The 25,886-nt window shown below is 39.6% G+C and overlaps 3 protein-coding genes across 11 annotated transcripts in view; 2 read left to right on the top strand and 1 right to left on the bottom strand.

The window, feature by feature from the left end:
* The window catches only part of SLC4A1AP (solute carrier family 4 member 1 adaptor protein), a 78,672-nt gene extending 72,841 nt beyond the window's left edge, over nucleotides 1-5,831 (top strand). For 5 of the 6 annotated variants that reach the window (XR_012499273.1, XR_012499275.1, XR_012499274.1 and 2 more), the window contains 3 exons: nucleotides 3,877-3,895; nucleotides 5,009-5,069; nucleotides 5,725-5,831. The gene's annotated coding sequence lies outside the window, so the exon portion shown is untranslated. The remainder of the gene's footprint in view (nucleotides 1-3,876; nucleotides 3,896-5,008; nucleotides 5,070-5,724) is intronic. The other variant, XR_012499278.1, reaches the window with a different exon arrangement.
* MRPL33 (mitochondrial ribosomal protein L33) lies at nucleotides 2,851-11,450 on the top strand. Its single transcript, XM_010948461.3, has 4 exons — nucleotides 2,851-2,989; nucleotides 3,877-3,895; nucleotides 5,725-5,831; nucleotides 11,150-11,450. Exons 1-4 carry the CDS (start codon nucleotides 2,968-2,970, stop codon nucleotides 11,197-11,199), a joined length of 198 nt encoding a protein of 65 aa, XP_010946763.1. The 5' UTR covers nucleotides 2,851-2,967; the 3' UTR covers nucleotides 11,200-11,450.
* RBKS (ribokinase) overlaps nucleotides 11,152-25,886 on the bottom strand; it is an 83,826-nt gene continuing 69,091 nt past the window's right edge. Inside the window, exon 8 of one of the 4 annotated variants that reach the window (XM_010948459.3) lies at nucleotides 11,152-13,306. In XM_010948459.3, coding sequence (XP_010946761.2) covers nucleotides 13,133-13,306 — 174 coding nt within the window. In that variant the 3' untranslated portion in view covers nucleotides 11,152-13,132. The other 3 variants (XR_834816.3, XM_045511786.2, XM_045511787.2) reach the window with 3 other exon arrangements.

The following is a 25,886-nucleotide window of genomic DNA, read 5'->3' on the forward strand; positions in this document are numbered from 1 at the left end:
GTCCATCCCATAGTCCAGAGCTTCTGTGACCCGTGGAGTCTGAGATTCCGAGGACATCTCTTGCGAGATGAAGCTTTACTTTACACTGTGAGCTCCTAAGATGGATTTCATCTAAATGAAGATTCCATGGTTTAAAATAAAGCTTGAAATCCACTAAAATCTAGTCCAGTGGCTGTGCCTCAGACCATGGCTTCTACATATCACTCTACAAAAGGGAACCAGAGTACTTTGGAGAAATGGCTGATTCTAGGTCTCTGCCAGGGAAAGCACAAGGTTAACCTGAGACAGCTGTTGACAGCAAGGAAGGAGGTATGTCAAAAGAACACTGGACCAGCTTGAAGGGACTCCTAATGATGTACTTTGGGAAAATTCGAACATCAAAAAGAATAATAACCATGTTTGATTGTAAAACAATGAATAAAAAGCCATGATAGTGATGCTAAAAAGTTAAAGAAAATTACAGAAAGGGGGAAAACCTCTTTGTCACCATTGGAAGTGACTCTGATGCTAATTTCTTACTCTGAATATTGATTAAGAGAAAACAACATTTAGTTAATTAGTAACAACTAAAGGTAATGTATGAACCTTGACCGAATACTGTTTTTGAAGAAACCAGCTATAAAAGACAATTTGACTATGGCTTAGGTATTAGGAGACTATTAATTTTTTAAGGAATAAAAATAGTATTGTAGTTATAATGATCTTATTCTTCAGAGATACATACTTAAATATTTAGGAGTGAAAGGTTGTGATGTCTGAAATTTGCTTTTACACAGCTTAGCCAAAAACCCTAATTTTATACACACATATATAAATAATATATGTATACACATACATATACATATATATTTATGTATTCACAAATATTTAAAAAATTCAATATACATCAACATACATAGCAAAATCTTAACATTTGTTGAATTGGGTATATGGTTTATTCATAATACTGTCCTTTCATCTTTTTGATATATTTGAAATGCTTCTTTATAGAAAATTGGGAGGGATACTGCACAGTGAGGCTCACCCCTGGCATCTGGGTCTTTTAAAGGAACACAGGTGACTGATACACCCTCAGGGATGAGAACCACTGATCCAATGCCCCCACTGAGCATGAAACTGAGGTCTGAAGAGTTGAAATGACTTTCCAAGGGACAGAACAAAGATTAGAATTCATGTTCCTTAGCTTCTGGTCCTGTGTTCTTTTAAAATAAATCCTCTAAAAGAATTTCTTAGATAAGAAACCTTACCCTCTTGAACATGAGAAGCTCTTGTTTGCCAGCAGCTGAATGGCACAAGGTGAGGAAGGAATTTTTTTTTAATTGAAGTATAATCAGTTGCAATTTGTCAATTTCTAGTATACAGCATAATGTCCCAGTCATGCATATAAATACATATATTCATTTCCATATTCTTTTTGATTAAAGGTTATTACAAGATATTGAATATAGTTCCCTGTGCTATACAGAAGAAATTTGTTTTTTATCTATTTTTATATGTAGTGTAACCTTTGCAAATCTTAAACTCCTAAATTTATCCCTTCCCACCCCTTTTCCCTTGGTAACCATAAAATTGTTTACTATGTCTGTGAGTCTGTTTCTGTTTTGTAGATGAGATCATTAGTGTCCTCTTTTATCTTTTTTTTTTTCATAGGTTCCATGTATGAGTGATATCATATGGTATTTTTACTTCTCTTTCTGGCTTACTTCACTTAGAATGATGATCTTCAGGTCCATCCATGTTGCTGCAAATGGCATTATTTTATTCTTTTCTAAGGCTGAGTAGTATTCCATTGTATAAATATACCACAACTTCTTTATCCAGTCATCTGTTGATGGACATTTAGTTTGCTTCCATATCTTGGCTATTGTATATAGTGCTGCTATGAACATTGGGGTGCATGTATCTTTTCTAATTAGAGTTCCCTCCAGATATATGCCCAGGGGTAGGACTGCAGGATCATACAGTAAGTCTATTATTACTTTTTTGAGGAATCTCTATACTGTTTTCCATAATAGCTGCTTCATTTTCTCTTTTAAGTAATTTTACTAGTTTTAGTGAGGATAATCCATGAGAATTAATCTTCTTTCACGTGTTTGTAAAATTTAATATACAGATAAAATCACACATTAGGAAAAAATCCAAAAGACTCTATCCCATTAGTTGGGAAATGAGGTCTCCGATGAAGTCCCTGACGTTGAAAGAGCCCAGGTTCCTTGCAGAGAGATGAAGATTGGAAGATAGCAAAGTGGTTAGGTCCCAGTGTGTACTGGGAAAAGCATGGGTCTTTGCCAGTCAAACAAAATCTGGGTTCAGATTCTGACTGCCATTCGCTAGTTTTGTGATATTAAGCAAATTATGTGAGTGCTCCCAATCTCAGTTATCCGGCTCCTACTGCCAGGCACTGTGCGAGGTGTTTTGAACAATTGTTAACAAGATGCACAGGGCCCTCCAAGAAATCCAACACATAATTAAGGAATGGGGATATTCAAGTGGAGTTCTTAATTCTGGAGGGACTGAGAGTAGATGTTAACCAGGTGGAGGTGAAGTTGGGACCAGGGAAGCAAAAGAAGGCAACAGTTTAAGGAAATAATGCGGGAGCCTGATAACCTGGAACAGCTGAATAACATACAGAATTCCTGTGGCTTTACTGTAGGTGGTTGTGACAATTTAGTGAAACAAGTATGGAAAGCACCTAACTCCAACCCAGAAGTAGGAGTCAGGGCTAACCAAGTCACTCTTTAAAAGGGGGAGGGCACTCCAACCTCCTACACCACGAAATAAAGAGACCTAGCGAGTGAAAGACGCAGGAAAAAGGAGGGCGCCGATCCGGACCTGAGGTTTATTCCGGGGGGCGTGGCTGCGGACAACTCCCAGACGTCCTCTTCCGGAACAGGCCTGTGCCCCGGAAGCAGTTGTCTGTCGAGGGGGCTTTTGGCCTGTTACGGAGTCCAGAGGTGTGTCATCGCCATGTTCTTGTCCGCGGTCACCTGTAAGTGGAGCTGGAGGCGGCGGCAGGGCTTGCAGCGCGGGCGGGAAACCGTGACAGGCGGGCCCCGGGACTTTGTGGGGCGGTGTGCTCGCACCGGCCGGGAAGCTTCGCTACGGCTTCCCAGGCCTTCAGGACTACAGCGCCCGGCATGCCCCGCGGCGCGCTCTCTGCGGGGAGAGTGGGTTCTGGGGCTCTGCGGTGCTGGTTCTGGATCCGGTTGCGGTTCGTTCGCACTGTAGAGTCTCCAGCAGCAGTGGGGTGCTTTCCCTCATCCTCTGAGCGGTGTGTCAGCAGAATCACTGGCCGTCCTAACTGGAGAAAACCTCAGAATTTCTAGTTCACTCGGTTAGAACTCTAAAGATGAGGAAACGGCTTCGAGAGGAGCAGTGATTGACCCTAGGTCCTACCGCTGGGCTGGGAAAGAAGCCCTCCGGCTCCCAAGACGGTGCTTTTCCACGCACCAGGCTGACTTCCCGGTTAGATTTACTTTCCCTTCTCCATCTGATGCGATGGTTGTTCTAGCTTGCATAGGTTAACCTATCAAAAACAAGAGACTTGGTCCAGTGCAAGTACTTGCACCTTAGAAAAGGAATAAATGGAGCAGATCTTACTTTAGAAAGATTTAAAAGGTAACCAGCCCAACTGAAAAGAGATTGTGCAAAGCATTACATCCAGAATTGTGGTGGTCTGACTAATCTTTTAAAAATCTTCTGTAAAATCTTAAGAGACTTCTAATAGCTTAGGGGATAGTTACTTGAATGATAACCATGGTATACTTTGGTACTTAAATATTTTTGATTATTACTGACATTTATATGAACTTTGCATAAGGTAATAATATTGATATTTTTTCTTTTCTCTTCCAACCTTTCCTTTCTACAAAACAGTTGCCAAGAGCAAGTCAAAGTAAGTAAAAGTTTTTCCTTTTATAAACTTGTTTATGTTAGATTCATTAGGCCAGCTGCTGCCAGTACATCCTTATGTAAAACTAAGCATTTGGCCTTGATTTTCTAAAGGTTGGTTTGAGGATTACTTGATGAAGATTCATTAGGCCAGCTGCTGCCAATACATTCTTATGTAAAACTAAGCATTTGGCCTTGATTTTCTAAAGGTTGGTTTGAGGATTACTTACTTGATGAATTATTTCGGCCCTCTGAACTCTTTCAAAAAATATTTTTCCTCTTGCCCAGCTGACCTATTTAAGTGAGCATTCAAATAATTTGCTTGAAGGAGCTCATGCTCTCTTGTTCCTATACAAACCATCAGAGTTCCCATGCTCTCTTTGGACTACCACTATATTTCTGTTTCTTCAAATTGAGGACCAAGAGCCATTTGTCTGGAGCCCAATACAGGAATCTAGCAGAACAAACTGGGGTTTGATTAATCCACAGAGCCTGTTTTGAGTTTTGTAATCCTTTGCATTCATGGTAAAAATACTTCAAAAATAGCAAAGGCTAAAGATTCCGTGCTGTAGCAAAGAGACTATAAATGCCAAACTGATATCTCAAAATAAAGTTTGTAGACAGAAACTGAAGATTTTCTGTGTTAAAAATAGAAAAATTGTAAAGCAGCCTTTGCTTACAACAAGACATGTCACAGATCCATAAAACGAGATTTTTTTTTTTTGGATTAAAGTTAATGAAAAACATGTATGTTAGTGTTTTTCCTCTCAATATCTTTTATTGAGTCATACAGTTTTCCCCAGAGTCCAGTTATTTACGTTAGAATTTCCCACTTCCAGGTTCTATAGGAATCTCCCATGCGTTCAGTTTTTTTTAGAGATGCTCTATGCCTCTCATGTTCTTTGTCTCCTTCTTGTGCCATTTGTCATATATGTCCTGCCTTATAGATCTTGTGTATATGACTCACCTTCCATTCTCTTACTGTTCCCTGAAGGTGCACATGCAGCTTATAGGGCTTTGCACTTCCCACAGTGCTTTCCACAGAGTAAGCACTTAATAGATAATTTGTTGTATCCTTTTGAATGAATGGCTAATTATTGTCTATCTTAATCAACAGATACTGTATCCCTCTTATGTATGAGGCACTGTGCTGAACATTGAAAGGGATGCAAAGATAGGTAATATATCTTAGATGCTTCAGATTCTTCGGGGAATTAGACGAGAAATAAAATAGCATGGTCTACATAGGGAGGCAAGACATGTGAAAAAATAATAACCAGTACAAGGTAGTAAAAGGTCCAGTAAGGCAAAGCATGAACTTTATGCTTTGGATGACTATAACTTAAACAAAATATGAAGGGGAACAAGGTTTTCATGTTAACAATGTAAAAGTCCCAATCCCTTTATTTTGTCCCTTCCTGATTTTACTCTTATCACTCATCCCTGGAAGGTATTGCTCTTCTGAGATAGCCATCTTTACAATTTCCTGACTGGCCAGCTAGGGTTACTAGTACTTTTGTGTTTTCCCTGCTCCTGCCTTCAGCTCCTTTTGAGAGGCGGGTGTCTGCATTTTTTCTCACAAGGTGATTTTATTGTTCTTGTTGCTTTGGTTGGGTCATTACCAAGGCAGTCTGTGTAATGGAATAAACCTTGGGAATCAGAACCATTGAAATTGTGATTTATGGAAAACATAGGCTGTCTTAGAGCTGGAATTAAGGCTTGAGTATGTCCCACAACTAGTACTACTATAGAGGGTTCTGAAAATGTGCCATGCCCCTATGATTGATTTTAGTCTATGTCCTCAGTGTGTAACAGCTTACTTTTAAATCTTAGGACCATTCTGGTGAAAATGTTGAGTCAAGCTGGGACAGGTTACACCTTCAACACTAAGAGGAGCCGACTACGAGAGAAACTGACTCTATTACATTATGATCCAGTTGGTAAGATTCAGAGAAGTTACTTTACAATAAATTCAGATGTTTTCAAGGCAGTTTTGTGGCCCCTTTGACACTATAACATTCATTCCAAGTATGTATTGAGAGTTACTGTGGTGCTAGTTACTGTCCCGGGTACTGAGATTTGCCAGGACACAAGGTAGAGTCAGTCCCTGTGCTCTTGGCACTTACAGTTTGTTTTGGAAGGGAGAGAGGAAAAATGACAAATTGTGCTAAGTGCTATGAGAGAGACAAGCAGGATGCTGAGATACAGGATAAAGTTGCGGAGAGGTGGATTCCACTTTTATCCCCCGCTTAGGTAGGATAGATCAGGGAAAGTCTCTCTTGTAGGAGATAGTTAACCAAAGATTTTAAGGTTGGAAACCAGCTCTGTAAATATAGGTAATGTTCTGGAAACAGAAAGAGAAGAATGTCTTGAGAAAGGGAGGGAATGCTCTCCTGGGGTCATCTGGCCAACAGTGGCAAGTAATTAGGTACAGATTTGAATAAAAGGAATGTGTTGTCTATATATTTATTAGGGCAGGAGGGTAGGAAATTTCATTTCCTATTTTGTATCATCTGCTATAATGCCATAATAAATGGTACCTTTAAGTGGCCTCAGTAGGTAGAAATATTTGTCTAAAAGAGACAAGTGTTCCTAAGGCCAGATTGCCTGCTCACAAACAAGAGTTAGTACTTGATTGCTTTTGGTGGAAGCCTCTTCTGTTTTTTGATTTCATGGACAGATTTAGGCAAAATAAACTAGTAAACAGATTATTTATTTTAAAACTCCAGGCCATTCATTTCATTTTTGTGCCCTTCTAAATAGCAGCTTTATAATTACTTCTTAATAGTGGCTGTACTGGAGCTTTTGGGTTGGTGAACATGCCATGCTCAGGGAGGGCATGGAAGTTTTGCTCCCCTTCCCCATACCTTGCCCTGTGCGTCACTTCCTTCTGGCTGTTCCCGAGTTACTGTCTCCAGGCATACAGGGTCAGAGTTGAGTTGAATTGTAAGGCACCCAGCTGGTGATCAGAATCGGAATTGGTGCTAGAACCTTATTTTCCAGAATTATCCATTATGTAATGAAAGACAGGCACTTAACCTCATAAGAAACCTTTTCATTAACTAAAAAGAAGGACTCATAGACTTTTGGCCAAGATGGAGCAATGGGACTGAATTTACCTTCCCACTTGAAACAACAACAGAAGGACGATAGAAGCAACAAAAGACAGTGATCCCTGAGAGAAAGGAAACAAACTAGTAATCGTGACTAACCAGACAAAATGGAAAATTCTGTCCTCTTTGCTTACCTACACAAGTCTTCATGTCTTCAGATACCACGAATGCATCATAACACGAGCACCTGTACTCTCCAGGCAATCTGAATCCAATTTTATAGATGAGGAATCTGGTGCCAGGGATCGTAATCAAGGACACACAACTAAAATATGTGACAAAAGAAAGATTTGAACTCAGGACTGACTCCAAAGCTCTGAATCACTCTACGAGGGGACTTGTTAAGAGATTTCATGGGAGACCAAAACCCACTTACTGGTCAGTGACCTCAAATTGGGCATTAGTGCAAATCTGGATGACAACTACATTAATAGCTGTTTTCAGAGTTTGTACAGGAGGTCTCACAATCACTGTTCATTATGCTGCATTCGTCAATGTCTAAGAAAAAGAGAAAAAATTGCCTTAAAGAAAAAGGGTCTGTACCAATGTAAGGAGACATTTAAAAAAGGCTCTGAGAAACCCAGTTGTCAATTTAAAATTGGCATGAGTTCCATTCTTTAACGGAAGTAAAATTCCCTGCTGTTTTTATGGTGTTAAAATTTTGGGTCATTTTTTATTGTAATAAGAAGGGAATTCTGGGTTTGAAACCAGGTGATTAGGAGTCTGAATTTCAGGATGGTATCTAATATCGTGGAAAAATTATTAGAATGATAAGGTATATGTCCTAGTCTGGGTTGATATAACAACGTACCACATTCTGGGTGACTTATAAACAACAAGAGTTATATTTCTCAGAGTTTTGGGGCCTGGGAAGTCCCAAGATCAAGATGCCATCATGGTCACTTTCTGGTGAGGGCCCTCTTCCTGGTTTATAGGAAGAGGTTCTTGCTGTGTTCTCACACAGTGGAAGGGCAAGCCAGCTCTGTGGGGTCTCTTTTATAAGAGCATGAATCCCATTCATGAAGGCTCAACCCTCATGACCAAAGCATCTCTCCAAGGCCCTACCTCTGAGTACCATCATCTTTGGGGGTTAGGATTTTGACATAAATTTCAGGGAACACAAACATTCAGACCATAGCAATGTGATAGTGGATTGATGTGATGTTTTTCTCCCTCTGATTTCTTTGTATCACCTAGTGAAAACTCAAAGCGATGAACTTTACAATAAAGTAATTGTTTTTCTAGCATTTTAGCTCCTCTGGAGGTTTTTTTTTTTTTAGCAACTTGTACAACATTAATAAATATTGACCAAATAACCTTCTGTGATATTTTAAGTGTGCAAATGTATTGGAATTTTCCCTCAGTAGGGAGGTATTAGGAACTTATTGTTAGATTGATTTTAAGTTTTGAGATTGGGAAAGGGTACACCCGTACAGTTCTCACTGTAAGGTGAAAGTGGAAGAAAAGATTCATATATAAATTTCTAACAGATGATGAGAACTTTTCTGTTAAGGAATGGTCTGAGCCTTGACAGCACAACTTTGCCTCTTCTGAAGGAGAGAATGTTCTAGGAGAGCAGAACCTGCCTGGCTGTCTGCCCACCTGCTCAGTGTCCTGCAGCCTTGTGTGATGATGTTTGCCTTGCTGCCTGCCCCATTGCCCAGGGTACTACATAGCTTGGCAGTTCTTTCAGCATATCTTACTCCAATGAGTGAGTGGTTAGTTTAAGGGTAATGTTTTGTTTGTCTGCTTTATGAAGGAAATCAGGCAAGGAGACATGGAAAAATTCCCCAATATTTGAGCACTTCATGGTATGGCTAGAACCAGCTCTGTCCTTTCAACCTCCTTTTTTCTCATATGAAACTAGATGCGAATTTCCAAGGAGGAAGGATTAAAGGCTGAGACATAAGCCTATTAAACTTTGTTAAATATATATGAATAAGTTTATTATAAGGAAAATGAAAACTTGTCAGTTTTAATTCCTTGGCTGACTAAACAAGACAATAAAGACTTCAATTGAAGCAGAATAGATTTAGGTTAGATGTAGGGAAAGAACTTGACAGATTCATTCTTCTATGAATTAAGAAGCAAATATTTTGACAGAAAATTAATTTATGTTTACGATTGTGGATAGCAGTGTGTCATTTCAACTCAACACATATTGAGTGTTCACTGTGTGTCTGGCAACCCTGTGAGGGAGATGGAGTTAGCCCTCGCACAGGGAAGGAAACTGACAGAGGAGTATTCTGAGAAATTTGCCCCAGGGACTCCCAGTGCATAAATGGTGGAGCCAAGGCTTGAACTCAGTCTTTCTGACTCCAGGCCCCCTATTCTATTACTTGGAGTCAAATCAATCTCCCTTTAAAAAAAAAAAACAGGACTTTCCCCTGTGATCAGCACTGTCATTCTTACCTGCTGCCACCATTTCTCTGCACCTGATGCCCTTTCTTGTTTTAGTTCATCCAGACACTGCTGCTGCTTCACAGGCTAAACTTCACCCTCTCCGTGAGGCGTTTCCCTCACCATTTCAGTCCCCTTTGATCTTTAGGGTCCTGGGGTTTACTGGACGTTCATACAGGCACCTCACAATATACTGATATTAACTCAGGACTCTTCTTAGCACAGTTCTGTGAACTTAAATATTTATTCTTTGAATTAGGGGTATGAATGCAGTGAGCCAATCAAAATTTTTCATGAATAAAACTTTGCTTTACTGATCTTCATCAGTTGCTCCTGTTCAGGGTCATTTAAATAATCTGATTGGTTGTCAATGAGACAAGTTCCTTTTTTAATCCCTTTTTTAGTTCCACGTAGAAAAACATGGGGGAAATATTTCTTGCAATGAATAACATTGTCTGATGGGAAACTATTTTGATTCTTCACTATCATCTTAACAATGGCTCTGTAGTCCTCCTTGGACTTTGAGGGAACATCAGTCCTACTTATATTCATATTAGATGATTTGAAGTATGTTTTTAATATATGTACAAATTTTATGTACAAAATAATAAAATATATTAATTTTTATTCACTTTATAGATATAATTCTGTTGACTGGTTAATAGTTACTAGGTTTAGCTGCCCATCAGAATTATCTGAGGGTTTTAAAAAATAATAGACCTCCAGCCTCAATCTAGATCTAAGAATCAGAATTAGAGTAGAGGTGGAGGTAAGAAGTAGAAATGTATTTAAATAAGCTCCCTAGCTAATTCTTAATCATAGGCAGTTTGAGAATCTCATATTCAGAGTATCCGTCATTGATGATAGAAGAATAACAAAAAACATTGCTAAAATCTCTTTGTATGGTAGGGACAAGTGAGTTGCTGTTGTGTCATAACATAGTCTTTTGATTCCTGGATCTTCCAAGGTGCACTGTTTTTGGTTTTTTGGCAAAGAATTCAGGTAGGGTGGGTGTATGGGGGGGTGTGTGTGTGTGTGTGAGTGAAAGAGGGAGAGAGATGTGTGATGTTAATGAAGTGCTTTACAGCAGGAACTATGAAAACTTTATTGCTTAGCATCTAGTCTAATTTTTCATGCAGGCAGTTAGCATTTTGGTTTTGGGTGTTTCAGAGAACTGTACTCCGTTATGATACAATAATGAGATTTTGGTTATGATACTAAATCTCTTCTTACCAAACTAGAAAATCCGTATTTGGGTATATGAAACCATTTGTGAAAAGTACAAGGTTTACTGTGTATTTACTCTTTCAGCCAGGCTTCCTTTCCTTCCGTGGTCTACTCAGTTTTTACTGTGCTTTTTCTGGAGTCTAGCTCCCAGCCTGTGCTTGCTTTACCTCCTGTAAGAGTGGACATTAACTGGGTAAAGATGTTGTTTTTCATTTCTTGCCTGTAATTTTCTTTTTTCAATTTGAATATTTCACTTTGGTTGAAATGTGACCTTGTGGGGTACCAAGGGTGCTATGGATTGGCTGGTGGACTTTTCCCTTGTTTTCCTTACCATTTTCTGCAGTCTTCTCTGGCCTCTGGGATTGAGGAACTGAGTTTGCAAGTCAGCTCCATCCTCATGACAAAGGAAAGTAAAAGAAGAGAAGGGAGAGGGCTCATGGTCTGATACATATTTTTATTAAAAAGTGATGACGATATTTTTCAGTTTTCTGCTACAACCCTTTTTTCTCCTCCTACAGTGAAAAAAAAAGTCCTCTTTGTGGAACAGAAAAAAATACGCTCTCTCTAAACAATGGATTGAAAATGAATTTGATTTATAAATGAGAAGACTGAGGGCGGGATACTGATTCAGAAATTCTGCAGCGTGTAATAAAAGAAGAGGAAATGGCACGGAATCACTGCCTCCTGTGATTTGAAGGCCATTGTGAAGGAAAACAATGCAGTGAAAGAAAGTTCTTCATATTAGGACATATATCATTGCATCACATTTATTTATCCTTCTGGATATTTTTATAGCCCTTAATAAAAAATATTAAAATAGCCTGTGCTATTGTCTCTTAGTGATATTTTCCCCTACCATTTGAAATGAGAAAAACCACGTTACTAAAAAATAACCATTGTTTCATATAGTAAAAGAAAATTTTCCATAATGAAATTTGTCCAAGAGTTTCCAGTCGGCTCCTCCTTATTCTTCATAGAAAAGGCAAAGTCACAGTCCAGAGTGATCTTGAAAAAACTCCCATTCAATAACAGAGGTGGCAAAGGTGAGCAGGAATGATAAGAAAGGAGCCAGCCTCGTAACACAAAAGAAACCAAGAGAACGTCTGTTTTTGATGTGTGCTTATAATTAGAGAACATGCCATTGGTCCATATTCTCAAACTCGGGTCACCGAAGACAGTATGTAGGGTTTTGTGGGACATCTTTGGACTCCTTTAACTCCTACGTTGGTTTGTTTGTTTGAATAAGAGGCATTATAGTGTATTTTCATAAAGCTAGTGGCTAAGGGCTTCTGGTGCATGGCAGCACCACACAGCTGACCAGCTTGGCAATTCCAGTGATAATCCCTCATGTTCAGGTAAGGACTCCTGCTCTATCCAGGTCTATACACTTTCTCACTCAAGCTGTTGTTTCCCACAAATTTTCAAAATTGCCCATTTTTCTCCTTCACTTGTCAGATTTCTGGCTGGAGATAAGAAGGATCAGCTCCTATGGTGAGCTCTGCTGGTTCATATCCTACCACATTTAAAGCATTTATGAGGAGAAGGATAGAGTGTCTATCGTGACCACGAGCATTAAGAAACCAACGCTGTTCCAAAATAACAGGTGTTCCTTCCCCATGGCCCGATCTGTGTCCCGGGAAGAAATGTGAGGGCAGCTCTTTGGAAATGGAATTAGACGCCCGTTGAATCTTAGAGGCTTGTGGCATTATAGTCAATCAGCTATTTTCTGGCATCTTTTGTTAAAGCTCTGGTTCAAAGCAATAGTAGGTGAGATCTTGGCTATTTTTAGATTCAAACTATACATTAAGGTCTTGGTTTACAAGAAAAATCCTTCATCTAATCTATCTAAGCCCAATATAAAGGTTCTGTGACGTGCATGAATCCCCTTTTTCTTTTTTAAACCTTAAAATCTGGCTTAGCAAATGACTTGTCTGTTCAGCATGTGGGCTGAAAGTAGCCCACAGGTGGTGTTTACAATTAAAAAAAAAATCAGTTGTTGATACTTAAAACATTGAAAAATTTCAATAAACATCCAAACTTCTGGCTTCTCCTGCAAAACCAGAAGCCTTGACAACACTAAAGGCAAAGCTGAATATCAGTTGCCCCTCTTAAAAACTGCTCGAGTGGTCCAATTCATATGCTCCCTTCCCTTACTTAACATTGTCTGCTCTGGCTCTAGGCGCTGTTGTCCGCAACCTCTGCTGTATGGTGTACATATTGTATTCATGATGTGTTGGCAACGGAGTGTGCTGGTTCCTGAATAGTGGTAGTGTCTGTATAGGTCTTCATTGTGGAATCCTTAATTCTGTCTCGTTGACTTTTGGATGAAAAGCAAAGAAATCATCTATAAAGAAAGAAATGAAAGCTTGAGGATGACTTAGTAAGTGAACATACTATTTGCAAAGAAAGAAGCTGACATTTTATAGTAAGCTGCTAGTTAAGAGTGGCCATCCCCAAGTACATTTTATTTCCAGGTATATTTATTTTGGAGTTGATAGCAATCAAAACAGATCAAGGGGCAGGTCTTTTTTGTATGGATAAGATGACTGTGTTCCTGTGGCCTGGACACTGACTGCTGCGATGAAATTGGATCTCTTGAGCATTTCTTCCAAGGACAGATGTGGGTAGTAAGCCAGGTAGAAGGCCAAAGCTCCCACAAAACTGTCACCAGCACCCTGTAATTAAAAGCACAGTTGTAGAGATAAGCATGTAGTCATCTGTTGCCCAAACTGTATTTTCAGAATATTTCAGTACACTTTTTATTTTAGAATAGTTTTAGATTTACAGAAAAGATACAAGGATAGTAGAATTTCATATACCCACCCCAGTTATGTAAACATCTTACATTACTGTGGTACATTTGTCACAACTAAGTAATAGCATTAACTGAACTCCATACTCTATTCGTGTTTCACTAGTTTGCTTGGTGTCTTTTTTTCTGTTCCAAGATCTCATCCAGGGTACCTGGATTACAATTAGTTGTCATATTTCTTTAGCTCCTGTAGGCTGTACAGTTTATTAGACATGCTTTGTTTTTGATGATCTTGATAATTTTGAGGACTAGTCAAATTATTTTGTAGAATGTACCTCAATTGGGGTTTGTCTGTTTTTCTCGTGATTAGACTGTGGTTAATGGTTTTTGGGAGGAATACCACAGAGGTGAAGTGTCATTCTCATCATATCAAGGGTAGAGTGTCCACACATCACTGATGTTAATCTTGATCACTTGGCTAAGGTAGTCTTTGCCAGGTTTCTCCACTGGAAAGTTACTTTCATCCCTCTTTTCATTCTGTACTCTTTGGAAGCAAATCACTAAGTGTTGTCCACACTTAAGGGGTGGGGAGTTACACTTTACCTCCCTGTGGGTGGAGTAGCTCCATAAATTATTTGGAATTCTCTATGGGAGATTTGTTTCTTCTCTCATTTATTTATTCAATTGCTTATTTATATCAGTATGAACTGAGGGATATTTATTTTATTCCTTGGGCTATAATCCAGTACTACATTATTTTGTTGCTCAAGTTGTTCCAGCTTTGGCCATTGGGAGTTCTTTTAGTTGGCTCTGGTGTCCTTTGACATACTCCCATCATTTTGTTTTTTGAGTGCTTTCTTATTTTCTGACATAAGATGCTCCAGGCTCATATTGTATACTCTTTGCCCTAGCCCTAGCATTAGCTGTTTCTCCATTAAAAATTCATGCAGAAAGTGTTGAGAGCCATTCAGATGTTATTTTCAAACTCAATGTAGGGTCATATAAGGCTTAGTTCCATTTTCCCTGAATCTCCAATGGTCTGAATTGGTGAAGGCCATATAGGGACCCATGGAAATAGAAACCAACCAAAGAAAATCTGTTGCCCTCTGCCTTCAGGTAGAGCAGCGCCTGGTCATGTGCTCATCTAACAAATGAACTTTTAAAATAAATTTTTTATTGAAGTGTAAATGATTTACAATGTTAGTTTCAAGTATACAGCAAAGTGATTCAGTTATATATATACATAAATATATATATATATATTTTTTCTCTTCATATTCTTTTCCATTATATGTTGTTATAAGAAATTGAATATAGTTCCCTGTGCTGTACAGTAGGTCCTTGTTAAACAAATGTATTTAAAATAAATGTGATGACACAGTTTCACTTGAAAAATCTTTCTGGCATTTAACAGCTTTCAGGGTCATTTTTCAGTTTTTTTCCAGTTTGTTGCTTCCTTAGTCCCAAGAGCTTTCAGAACAAATCTTGAGGCTATACTTCGGCCTTTATAAAGAGCCTGGGCGTGCAAGATTGTGTCAGTTGCTGTTTAAGTATTTAATGAGCTATGTGCCCAGCACAGTGATGGGCACTAGAAAAGCAGTAAAATCCATTGTGGATTAAATGCTAAATAGTGTGGCAGAATTCATAAATACTGTTGAATTTTAAGGAAGTGTTTGAAGAAAGCCTCCCTAAGGGGAGTTCTTGTGAAATGACAGATTTATAGAGAGAAGGAAGGCCTCAAAGAACAAAGATACAGGAGAAGGAAGGAACAGAGTGAGCTCATGAGACAGTGAATGGCTTTAAGGAGAATGACATTTCCCCTTGTTTACACAGATAGGCAGTCAGTATTAAACTTGCCAAGAAGTCATAGTAATGGAGGTGTGAATTCAGCACTTTCCTTCCTCCCATAAATGCTTTCTGAATACCGAAAATGTCTCAGGCACTATGCAAGGTGCCTTGCAGTTGTTTATCAGTCTTTCCTGATGGAAACAATGGAGAGACAGACAGACATGCCCTCCCTCAGTTTGCAGCATAGCAATGTGACAAGAGAAAGATCTGAAGCTGGAGAAATTATGAGCTGGATGGAGGGTGTCTTATGAAAACATGGAAAATACTACAAGAGATGAAGAGTTATGGCAAACTCTAATAAGATTCCAAATCTTGATTCTTCCTTACATCATATGTAAAATTAAATTCCAGGTAGGTTAAAGGCTTGAATGTAATAAATAAAACAGTGACATAGTATGAAAATTCAGATGAATATCTGAACATTCCCAGGTAAGGAAGCCAGGAAACCCAAAAGACATAATGAAAGTAAACAGATTTTAATTTTTAAAAATTAAAAAAATATATCTCCAAAGACACTGTAAATAAAGTCAAATGAAAAAGCACAAATTTGGTGAAAATTCTTGTAATACATATGATACATTTCTAATACTCAAATAACACCTCCAGATTGCTGGGAAAAAGACAAATCCAGGATAAAAATGGACAGAAGATACAGGTCTGTAATTTCAGAAAGGGAAATGTAAATTGCCAGTAAACATGAAAAGAAGCTAAATTATTAGCAAAGGAAATGCAAATTAAAATAAACTTTTTTACCTATTAGATTGATAAAATTTGTTTTACATACTCCTATTGACTAGTGGGGTATTTGACTACAGACAAGATTTTTTAAGAAAGTTTAAAATTATTGTACCTGTGTCTGAAAAGATTATTGAAATGACTTAAATCGTTTCCCACTATAGCTAAAGCCAGGGGAACAATTCTTGATAGAACTATGTGGCTAGGAGCTTTATTTTGACAATAGTGATTTTCACAACTTAATTTACATTCATTCTCAGTGCTACACATTGTGTTGATAGAGACAACAAAGGCAAATCCTTCCTGTATTAAAAATAAGGGGTTTTTCCATAAAGAAAACTCTAGGCTATATGACTTCACTGGAGAATTCTAGAAAATGTTTAAGTAAGAAATAATACTAATTCTACACAAATTCTTTCAGAAAATAGAAGAGTCAAGGGAGCACTTCCCAAATCATTTTATAAGACCAGCATTTATTTCTGTGATACCAAAACTAGATAATGACATTAGAAGGAAAAAAAATATCAGGATCTCTCATGAATATAAATGCCAAAACCTTAAAAAATTTTAGCAAATTATATATATATCATGACCAAGTAGGGTCTATTCCAGGAATGCAAGATTGGTCGTGTTGCTTATATATGGAATCTAAAAAAAAAAAAAAAAGATGCAAATGAACTTATTTACAAAACAGAAGTAGATTCACAGACATAAAAAACAAACTTACTACCAGAGGGGAAGAGGGGAGAGATAAATAAGGAGTTTGGGATTAACATATACACACTAATATATATAAAATAGATAACCAACAAGGATCTATTGCATAACACAAGGAACTATATTCAATATCTTGTAGTAACCTATAATGGAAAATAATATGAAAAAGGATACACACACACACACACACACACACACACCCCTATAGGTATAACTAAGTCACTTTGCTGTACACTTGAAACTAACACATTGTAAATCAACTATAATTCAATTTAAAAAACCCTAAATATAACTGAAAAAAAAAAACGTTATTCAATACCTCAAAAACCTCATGATAATTCCAACAGAAGCAGAAACAGCATCTGACAAAATTGTACATAAAAATTCATAATAAAAATTCAGTCAATTTGGAACAGAGGTATAACTTGATCTTCTTGATAAAGAATATGAAAAATCTACAGTTAACATCATACTTAGTGAGAAAGACTGAATGCTTTCCCCCTCATATTGGAAATAAATCAAGGATTTAGTCTCAATACTTCTATTCAACATCATATGGATTGCCTTGCCAGTGTAATAAGACAGGAAAAAGAAAGAAAAGGTATACAGATTTGAAAGGAAGAAGTAAAACTTCTTTGTAGATGGCTTGATCATCTATGTAGAAAATCCTAAGAAACCTAGCTAAACTACTAGGAATAGTAGGTTTAGCAAGGTAATAGTATATAAGGCCAGTATAAAAAATCAATTTTATTCCTATATACCAGCAATGAACAGTAAGAAATTAAAATTATCAAAGCAATACTATAGAAAAGATGATGCCAGTTCTCCCTAACCTGATCAATAGAGTCAATGCAATTCAAATAAGAATCCTAGCTGGCAATTTTTAGAAATTGGCAAGCTGAGTGTAAAATTTATAAGTACAAAGGACCTAGAATAGACAACAATCTGAAAAGAACGAAGTTGGAGGATGTAAACTATCTGATATCAAGACTTATCACAAGTTACAGTAATCAGACAGATATTGATACAAAAATAAACATGTAGATCATTTGAACAGAAAAGAGTGTATAGAAATAGACCCACAGATATGTGGGCAGTCTATTTTTAACAAGGTAATTTCAACAGATGAAAGGATAGTCTTCAACAAATGGTGCTAGAACAAATGGGTATCCATATGCAAAAGCATGAACCCTTACCTCACACCATACTCAAAAACTAACTTCAAATGGCCCAGAGACCTACATGTAAGAGTTAAAACAACAAAACATCTTGAAGAAAATATAGGAGGAAATCCAAAACCTTGTGTTAGGCAGATTTCTTAGGACACCAAAAACATGAATGAAATATTTTAAAAACTGATAAATTGGACTTTAACAAAATTAAAACTTTTGCCCTTCAGAGGAGTATCAAGAGACAAGCCACAGACTGGGAGAAAATATTTGAAAAACATATATCTGATAATGGAGTCTTATAACTCAATAATAAAAATCCAATAAGCAAACAATCTAATAAAAATGGGGAAAAATTTGAACAGAGACATCAAAGAAGATATATAGACATCAAATAAGTATATAAGAAGAATCTCAACATTATTAGACACTAGGGAAATGCAAATTTAAAACAATGAGACAATACTACAGACCCATTAGAAAGGATAAGATGAAAAAGACTGAAAATACTGACTTCTGGAGTAAGTGTGGAACAACTGGAACTCATACATCATTTGTGGGAATGCAAAATGATAGACACGTTGGAAAATAGTTTGGCAGTTTCTTATAATGTTCAACATACATTTATAACCTAGCAGTTCTACTCTTAGGTATTTATCCAAGAGAAATGAAAACATATACCCACGTCAAGACTTACATGTGCATATTTATACCAGCATTATTTATAATTGCTCCAAATTGGAAACAATCCAAATGTCCTTGAACTGATGAAAGGGCAAAGAAACTGTGGTATAGCCATATAATAGAATACTAATTAGCAATAAAAAGAAATGAACTGCTAATACAACAACATGGATGAATCTCAAAAGTATTATGCTAGGTGAAAGTAGCCAGACAAAAGGCTACATTACATATTGTATGATTTCATTTATATGAAATTCTAGAAAAGGCAAAAGGATTGAGACGGAAAGCAGGCCAGGGGCTGGAGATTATCAACAGTAAAGAAACTGCATAGAGAACTTCCTGGGATGATAAAGTTCTATATTATGATTGTGGTGGTGGTTAAATGACTGTATATACATTTGTCAAAACTCATTGAAGCATACACTTAAAATGAGTGAAATCTTATTATATATGAAAATTATGTCTCAATAAAGCTGACTTTTAAAGAAGGCCAGGGTGGGGCCAAGGCATTGAGACATGCAGGAGCATAACGTATAAAACTTTGGCAATATTTCCTAAGCACGTTGGGCTTATTTCTGATTTCCCCTAAAGAGTGTGGTTGGGCTAATTACTGAGACACTCTGGGCCAGGCTCAATTGAGTGTTAAGATTGGCCTATAGGAGCCTATTTGTCTTTATATTGAGAGCCCTTATTCTACCTCTGTTCGTCCACTGTAAATGGTTCTCTTTCCTTTGACAGTGTGGGCTTTGAAGTCAGAAGAATTTGTATTTGCATCTTGGCTTTGCCACTTAGTAGCTTTGGGACATAGGAAGATTAACTTGGATTTCTTATAAGTAAAATGAAACTATTAACATCTTCCTCATAGGGACTTTGTGAATCTGTCATTCCCTGTTCCTCAGTGTCCTTCCCCAAAATCAGTGACTAGAACTCTTATCATATGTTGCTGCTTCACTGACCTTCCCACCTTACTCCCTTGCCCTCCCTTGCTCTTCCGCACACCTGCTGCACAGACTGGGCACACTTGTTCCATCGTGGGTTCTACCCCCGCCCTTCCCCCATCCTTACCATGTTCTGCCAAGTCCCCCTTTCTCTGTGTCTAGTCTGAAAGACATTGTTGGTGCCAGTCTTTGCCTTCTCTCTCACTTGTCTGCAAAACCCCTTTCTTTCCTTTAAGAGGCCCTGTACCTCTGTGACTTCCCAGAGTACCCTATTTTGCCACAGCTACTTAAAACACTTCAATCACCTATGTGTTCAAGCTAACAATGCCCATAAAAAGATCAGTTTTCCATTTCCTCTTCACCTTTGTAGATACTGAGGTATAGATTTAATGTTCAAGTTCACATAAGAAAGAGATCTGCTTGCAATTAGGTTGACCACAAAATGGAGAACTGACTTATCTAAGGGATGGATTCCAAAGATATGTTGTTAACAGTTACATTAAAATTTATTAAGAATCCATAAGTCTATACTGATATTAAATAAATAAATGAAAAAATAAATACTGAACAAAAGTCATCCTTAAAGTAGAATGCCAACCAGTAAACACAGAAGTTTGAAAAATCACCATTTTGAAACCATCATAGTAATAACTAATTCAGGCAAGAATTACCAATGGATGCATTAAAACTGCTGGATAAGTGTTTGATGAGGGCAAAATATTTACAAGTTTCAAAGTATCTCTCCATGGATTACCTATTAATTACAAAGGAAAAAAGTAACTTTCGGTGGAGCAATCTGGTGGACACCACCTTGACCAAGTGATCAACATACCAGTAATGAGAGAAACTGATGTCACATGCTCTCTGATGTAGGTCCTTGACAAGGACATAAGGTCACTTGTGTACTATTCCTGCCCCCAAAGCATTACCTAATTTGGATCATGGGGAAGCATCAGACATACCTACACAGAAAAATTGTTTAAAACAATGAGCTTGTGCTTTTCCAAAAATACCAATATCAAGGAAGACAAAAAGATTGAGGACCTGTTTTATAGTACAGACTAAAGCAACATGACTTAATTCAATGTGATACATAATCTTGGATTGGCTCCTGGACAAAAAAAAATTATAAAGAACATTATTGAGCTGTTCATGTAAGATAAGATTATCTCAGTGTTAAGTTTCCTGATTTTGGTAATTGTAGTTTTGTTATGTCCTTGTTCTTAGGAGATAAATCCTGAAGTGTTAAGAGGTTACCCTGTCTGCAACTTACTTTCAAACTGTCATCCAAAAAAAAAAAAGTGTATTTATGTATTTTAGAGACAGCAATAAAACAAAGTGGCAAATTTGTTAGCATTGGCAAAATGCTAATAACTGGTGAAAAACTATGTGAAGTGTAAATGGGAGTACTGCAACTTTACTAGGTTTTATCTTTTTAAAACTAAAAATTATAATAAGAGAAGTTTTTAATAAAAGAAATTTTACTAAAGAAGTTAAAAAAAAAATCAGTATCAGTCACTCTGTGAATTTGCAAATGGGCCAATTTCAGCCTTTCAATGATTTCCATCTTTTTCTTAATTCACTTAAGTGGATATCTACTATACTTTGGGGTAAACTGAATTGAGAGAACCTCTTGCCTGCATTTGGAAATACCCTGTGTCATTGAGGCAATTTCCTTTGCAGCTAAGGAGTAGGCAGTGATACCCTCTTGAAAGTCCAGGGGACTGGGAGGAACCTTTTCTGGCTGTGACAGTGATTGCAGGAAAACTGAATTCTGGGATGTTAGTGGCAGTGTTGGCAGTGCTGTGATGGCATCCAGTGCCAGTAACACAACTGGTCGATTTTATTTTCAACCGAGAACCCTGACTGAGGCAATCCCATGTGTTAAACTTTTCTGAGAGGCCAGCAGTCTTGCCTAGTTCTTTCCTATCTGCTGACTCCCCAGTTATACAGTCCTTCTAAGTGGTATATGCTCAGTTAATGACCGCTGATGGACCGACTCTCAGCGGCCCGGGCCTCCACCTTCTCACTAGAAGTGAGATGGTCGGGTTGGGGGTGGTGTTCCATATACTTCCTCACAGAGAGGACAGCAGTCTGGCCTCATTCCCAAAATACAAGGAAGTAGGGAGGCTCCTGGCTGACAGGGGCCATCAGCTCCAAGACATGAAGACCAGTTAATATTATCTTAAAAGTCACATTACATGCAACAATGGAAAAGCTCTTTGAAATTCAGCATGAGAGGGGTAGCAAAGTACTACTTAACTGTCACAGAAAAGTGTAAGGGCATGAACTTCTATTGTTTGCTCTTCATCAGGAAGCAGCAGAGCTAGGTGCTTTTATACACGCACAAGACTGGCCTCATTTCACCTTTATAATGACCCCCCTGACACTTGACACTTGAGAGAACTGAGGCTAAGACATTAAATGATTTGTTCAGGGTCACCCAGCTAGTAAACGGCAGAGCTGCAATTTGCATCCAGACCCAGTTGATTCCACACTCTGTTCATGTTACACCTCACAGTAAATGACTGGGAGGCAGGCAGGTAGGCAGCGGGGGAGGAAAGGAGGAAGGAAATCACCAGGCAAAAAGAGTCTCCCTCCCTTCGGATATCTCATACTTGTTTGTTCTTCTCTTAGGACCCACAGACATTGTACTGACTGTTCTGTGTACAGCCCTGCAGTCTGGGACAACCTGGAAACTCTCTGAGGGCAGAGCCCACATCTCTGTCCCCTCTGTCTCTTCCACTGCCTCACCCAGGGCTTTGAGTTGACCTGACCCCTGGTCCTAGTTCCATTGTTTTTCTCTTCCAGTGATCTCTCCCAAGGGGGCCAGATGACCCTCGCTAAACCACCTTGGGACCTTCTTTTGTGTCAGTGAAAATGGAGGTTAGGTTGCCACAGCCTAGAGTTACTTGATAGTCTTATTGTTGAATCTATTTATACCACAAGGCTTTCAAGTGCCAATAAATTACTCGGCTGTTGATTCACATCTTCAGTATAACTATTTTTATACATTGGTATAATTTTTTTTTAATGGAAAGTGCTTTAAAAGTGGAAACTGTATTGTATCACTGTGATTTTCCTGTAAGTAAAGCACTTTCCAATCAATCATTCTTGGAATAATGGAATAGTTCTCATTGATACAACATGACGGTTTTAACCTTTTACTGAAAATTATTTTTGTGCCAAAAGGGGTGATGGCATAATTCATCTTTCTTCAATAAAAATATCCACGTGGCTACTATTCATTGTCTTCTCACAATAATTTCCTCTTAAGGAAGAGCTGCTCTTAGAGAATGGATGTGGCATTCTGAAATTCCGGCTCTCCTGAGGGCCTTCACACTCCTGGGCTCTGAGAAGTCCTGGTTTGTGGACCTGTGGGGGCAGCTGGAGTGACAGTGAAGTGAAAGGGCAGCAACACTGATGGAGAAGCTGAACTCTCTAGGTGAGGGTTGGGGGGTGGCACTGCAGGGCTCGGGGTGGGGATGACACTTATGAGCTGCTGACGAGGGGACCCCAAGGGGAGAATCTGAGAAGTGGGCGCTCCTCCAGACAGCACCCAGAGCTGGGGTGTGGGGTCGGGGGGCAGCCTCTGCCACCTCACCCTTGACTGTGACCTAGGTCTGCTCCCTCACCGAAGGAACCAGCCCATGGGAGGCAGGAGCACGTGATAAACCTCATGGAGCTGGCAGGAAATGCTTGAAAACAGCTGCAGGGGGCCCCCTAGCAGATCTCACCCACGCGTTGAGCCAGGTTCAAGTGGTCCGCGTGAGTTCTTTTATCTGAGGTTCTGCTCATCGTCAGGTGCTCTCTGCTGGGTGCTGTGCAGGTTGTCGCCTTTAGTTCACAAGAACCCCGTTGGGGGTGGGTGTAGCTGGGATTGCAGTGTCTGGTTCCGCAAGGTGGCTCTGCACGAGGCCGCCCAGGTGAGGGGGTGACTGTGGGTCTGCGGGCCAGGCTCAGCTCCCTAAGCCGGGGGCCTGTTCAGACAGGTGCCTTCTAACTTGCACAGTGCACCATAGAAGCTGGCAGCAAGCCTAGGGGATCCTTATTTTAAAACTGAGCAAACTAGGATTGGAGGAGGTTAAATAACTTGCCCAAGGTAAGAATAAAGGTGGTAAATAGCAGTCAAGATTATACCAAGGACATCTGTGTAGAAATCTAGCAACAGAGCAGGTGGAGAAGCTATTCTGGGAAACAGACTGGTCTTCTGGCTACTGCTCAAATCTTTTTATTTCCCCATGGGGAGGGCTTACGTTTTCTCTAGCAGTGAAGAATGACAGGGGTGAGAGTGGAGACCATGAATCTTCATTGATGGCCCTCTGCATGGGGTCCCGTTTCCCTCTGCGTGCTTGGGGCAGGAACAGAGCATGTGAACCAGAGTCGCCCTGGGCAGGTGTGGGGAAAGAGGGAGGCTACAAAGGGAGCAGAGGCTTCAGGAAAGCAAAACCGGACAGAGACCCAGAGAGTCTGACCTGGGTAGGGAGGGCAGAGAGGTCAGGAGGGGGTCAACAGTTCAGAGGAAAATGGAGGGAACTAAGGAAAGTGAGAACAAGTGAGTGTAGGAGAGGAGGTGAGAGAGCTGGTTGTGGTCAAAGAGGAGGATGTGAGATTTAGTCCCACAGAACTAAAGTCATGCCAGGTATTAACCATTTCCTGGAAGTCGTTATGGGAGTGGGAGACTGGGGTGGAGGTGAGGAGTCACTGGAGGTGAGGGCATGAGAACTATAGAACTATGAGACCTGGTGACGGTTCATCCTCGTGGTCCTGAAGTCATCCTGCATGATGGTAGCCCTGGCAGGGGCACGGGAGAGAAAAATGGTGAAGTGGATGTCAGAGTCTTAAATAAACAGAGAATGATCAGGAAAGGAGGTTGAGGCTTTATAACTGATTTGCATGTGCCCCAGAGATGCAGGAATCTCTCCAGGAGGGCAGAGGAAGGATGGCTGGAAGCTACAATGAATGTGCCTTCGGATCAGGAGCAGCTTTCACCTTCAAGGGCTGTATGGGGAGCTAAGCTGTAAAAGAGCTTGCTTATGAGGAACAGGACAGCCAGAAGGTTAATGGGGGAGAGAAGTACAGAGCAGTAAGGGATTGTCCTGGGTCCCCGTGTCTCTCTGACCCTCCTTCTTTGTCTCTGCCATGGGTCTCTCTCTTCTTCCTCCTGCATCATCGATGTTGGTATTCCAGGTTCTGTCCTTCACTCACTGCCCTCCTTATTCCCCATAATTTCCTGGGTGTCTCAAATAGTATGCTGTTATAGTTTCAACTGCTGTGAATATGCTGAGTCCTAAGTCATTATCTTTAGCCCAGGCTCTCCTCTATCTTCGGGTTCATGTATCTTAACTACCTGTGTGTCAGCCTCATGTCTCTTGCAGGCAACTCTAACTCAGTGTGCCCGAATTGAACTCATAGCTGACTGAACACGGGCCTTTTCTTATCTTTTCAGTTTGTGGCACATCCACACTGAAAATCTGGGGGCGGGGGTCTTCTGGATAATCACCAGTTGCCAAGTTTAAATTCTAAACATTTCTCTAATCTGTTCTCTCATCTCATCCCTACTCCCATTGCCCTCCTTCATGCTCCATCACCTCTGGAGGACCACATTAACTTCCTAACTAGTCTCCCTGTCTCTAGTCTGGCCCCATCCACTCCATCCTCTATACTGCTGTAAATCTGGCCACCTCACTTCCCTGACTAAAGCCTTCTGAACATTTCTCATCTTTCTTAGGATAGAACTATAGCTCCTTAGCATGGCACACGAGGGCCCCTAGCCCACCTCTCTAGTTTCATCTCTTCTTCCTTTTCACTTATGGAACCTTGGGTTTACATGGAGATATCTCAGCTTGAACTCATTCCTAGACTAACTCCTACTCCTCTTCTAAGACTCAGCTCAGGTATTAACTTAGTCATCATGCATTTGCTGACTGGCACTATATTCAAAGCACTGTGTTTCCCCTGATTCCACGAGTCTGGGTTAGGTACCCTCCTAGACACTCCTGTCCTCTGGTGTGGTCTCCATCACTTCCGCACCCTCAGGATACTGCAAGGCCAGGCTCGCCGCTAAAATACGTGCCGACTGAATCCAGGACTGTCAGGAGGATGGGTGTGGAGTGATTAGGTGAGGAGCACACACCGTCCCAAGAATGCCCTGTAGGAGGGATGACAGTGAGACAGACTTGTGCAAGTCCTACTTTGCCAGATTCTAGCTGATGGAAAAATGGGAGACTTGTAAGGCATGATGGGAATTAAGTGTGGCTGGGGGAAAAAAAGAAAACCCAGTGTGGTGAAAATCCGCAAGGTAAGAACTTGTCAGGCGCCTACAACAGAACCCAGGTGATCGTGCAAGACTGATGTCATTGCAGGGCTTCATTTGTTAGGAATCTGTACCCACGCCGCCGGGTGATTCATC

Source organism: Camelus bactrianus, chromosome 15 (genome assembly GCF_048773025.1).
Source record: "Camelus bactrianus isolate YW-2024 breed Bactrian camel chromosome 15, ASM4877302v1, whole genome shotgun sequence".
Lineage (NCBI taxonomy): Eukaryota > Metazoa > Chordata > Mammalia > Artiodactyla > Camelidae > Camelus > Camelus bactrianus.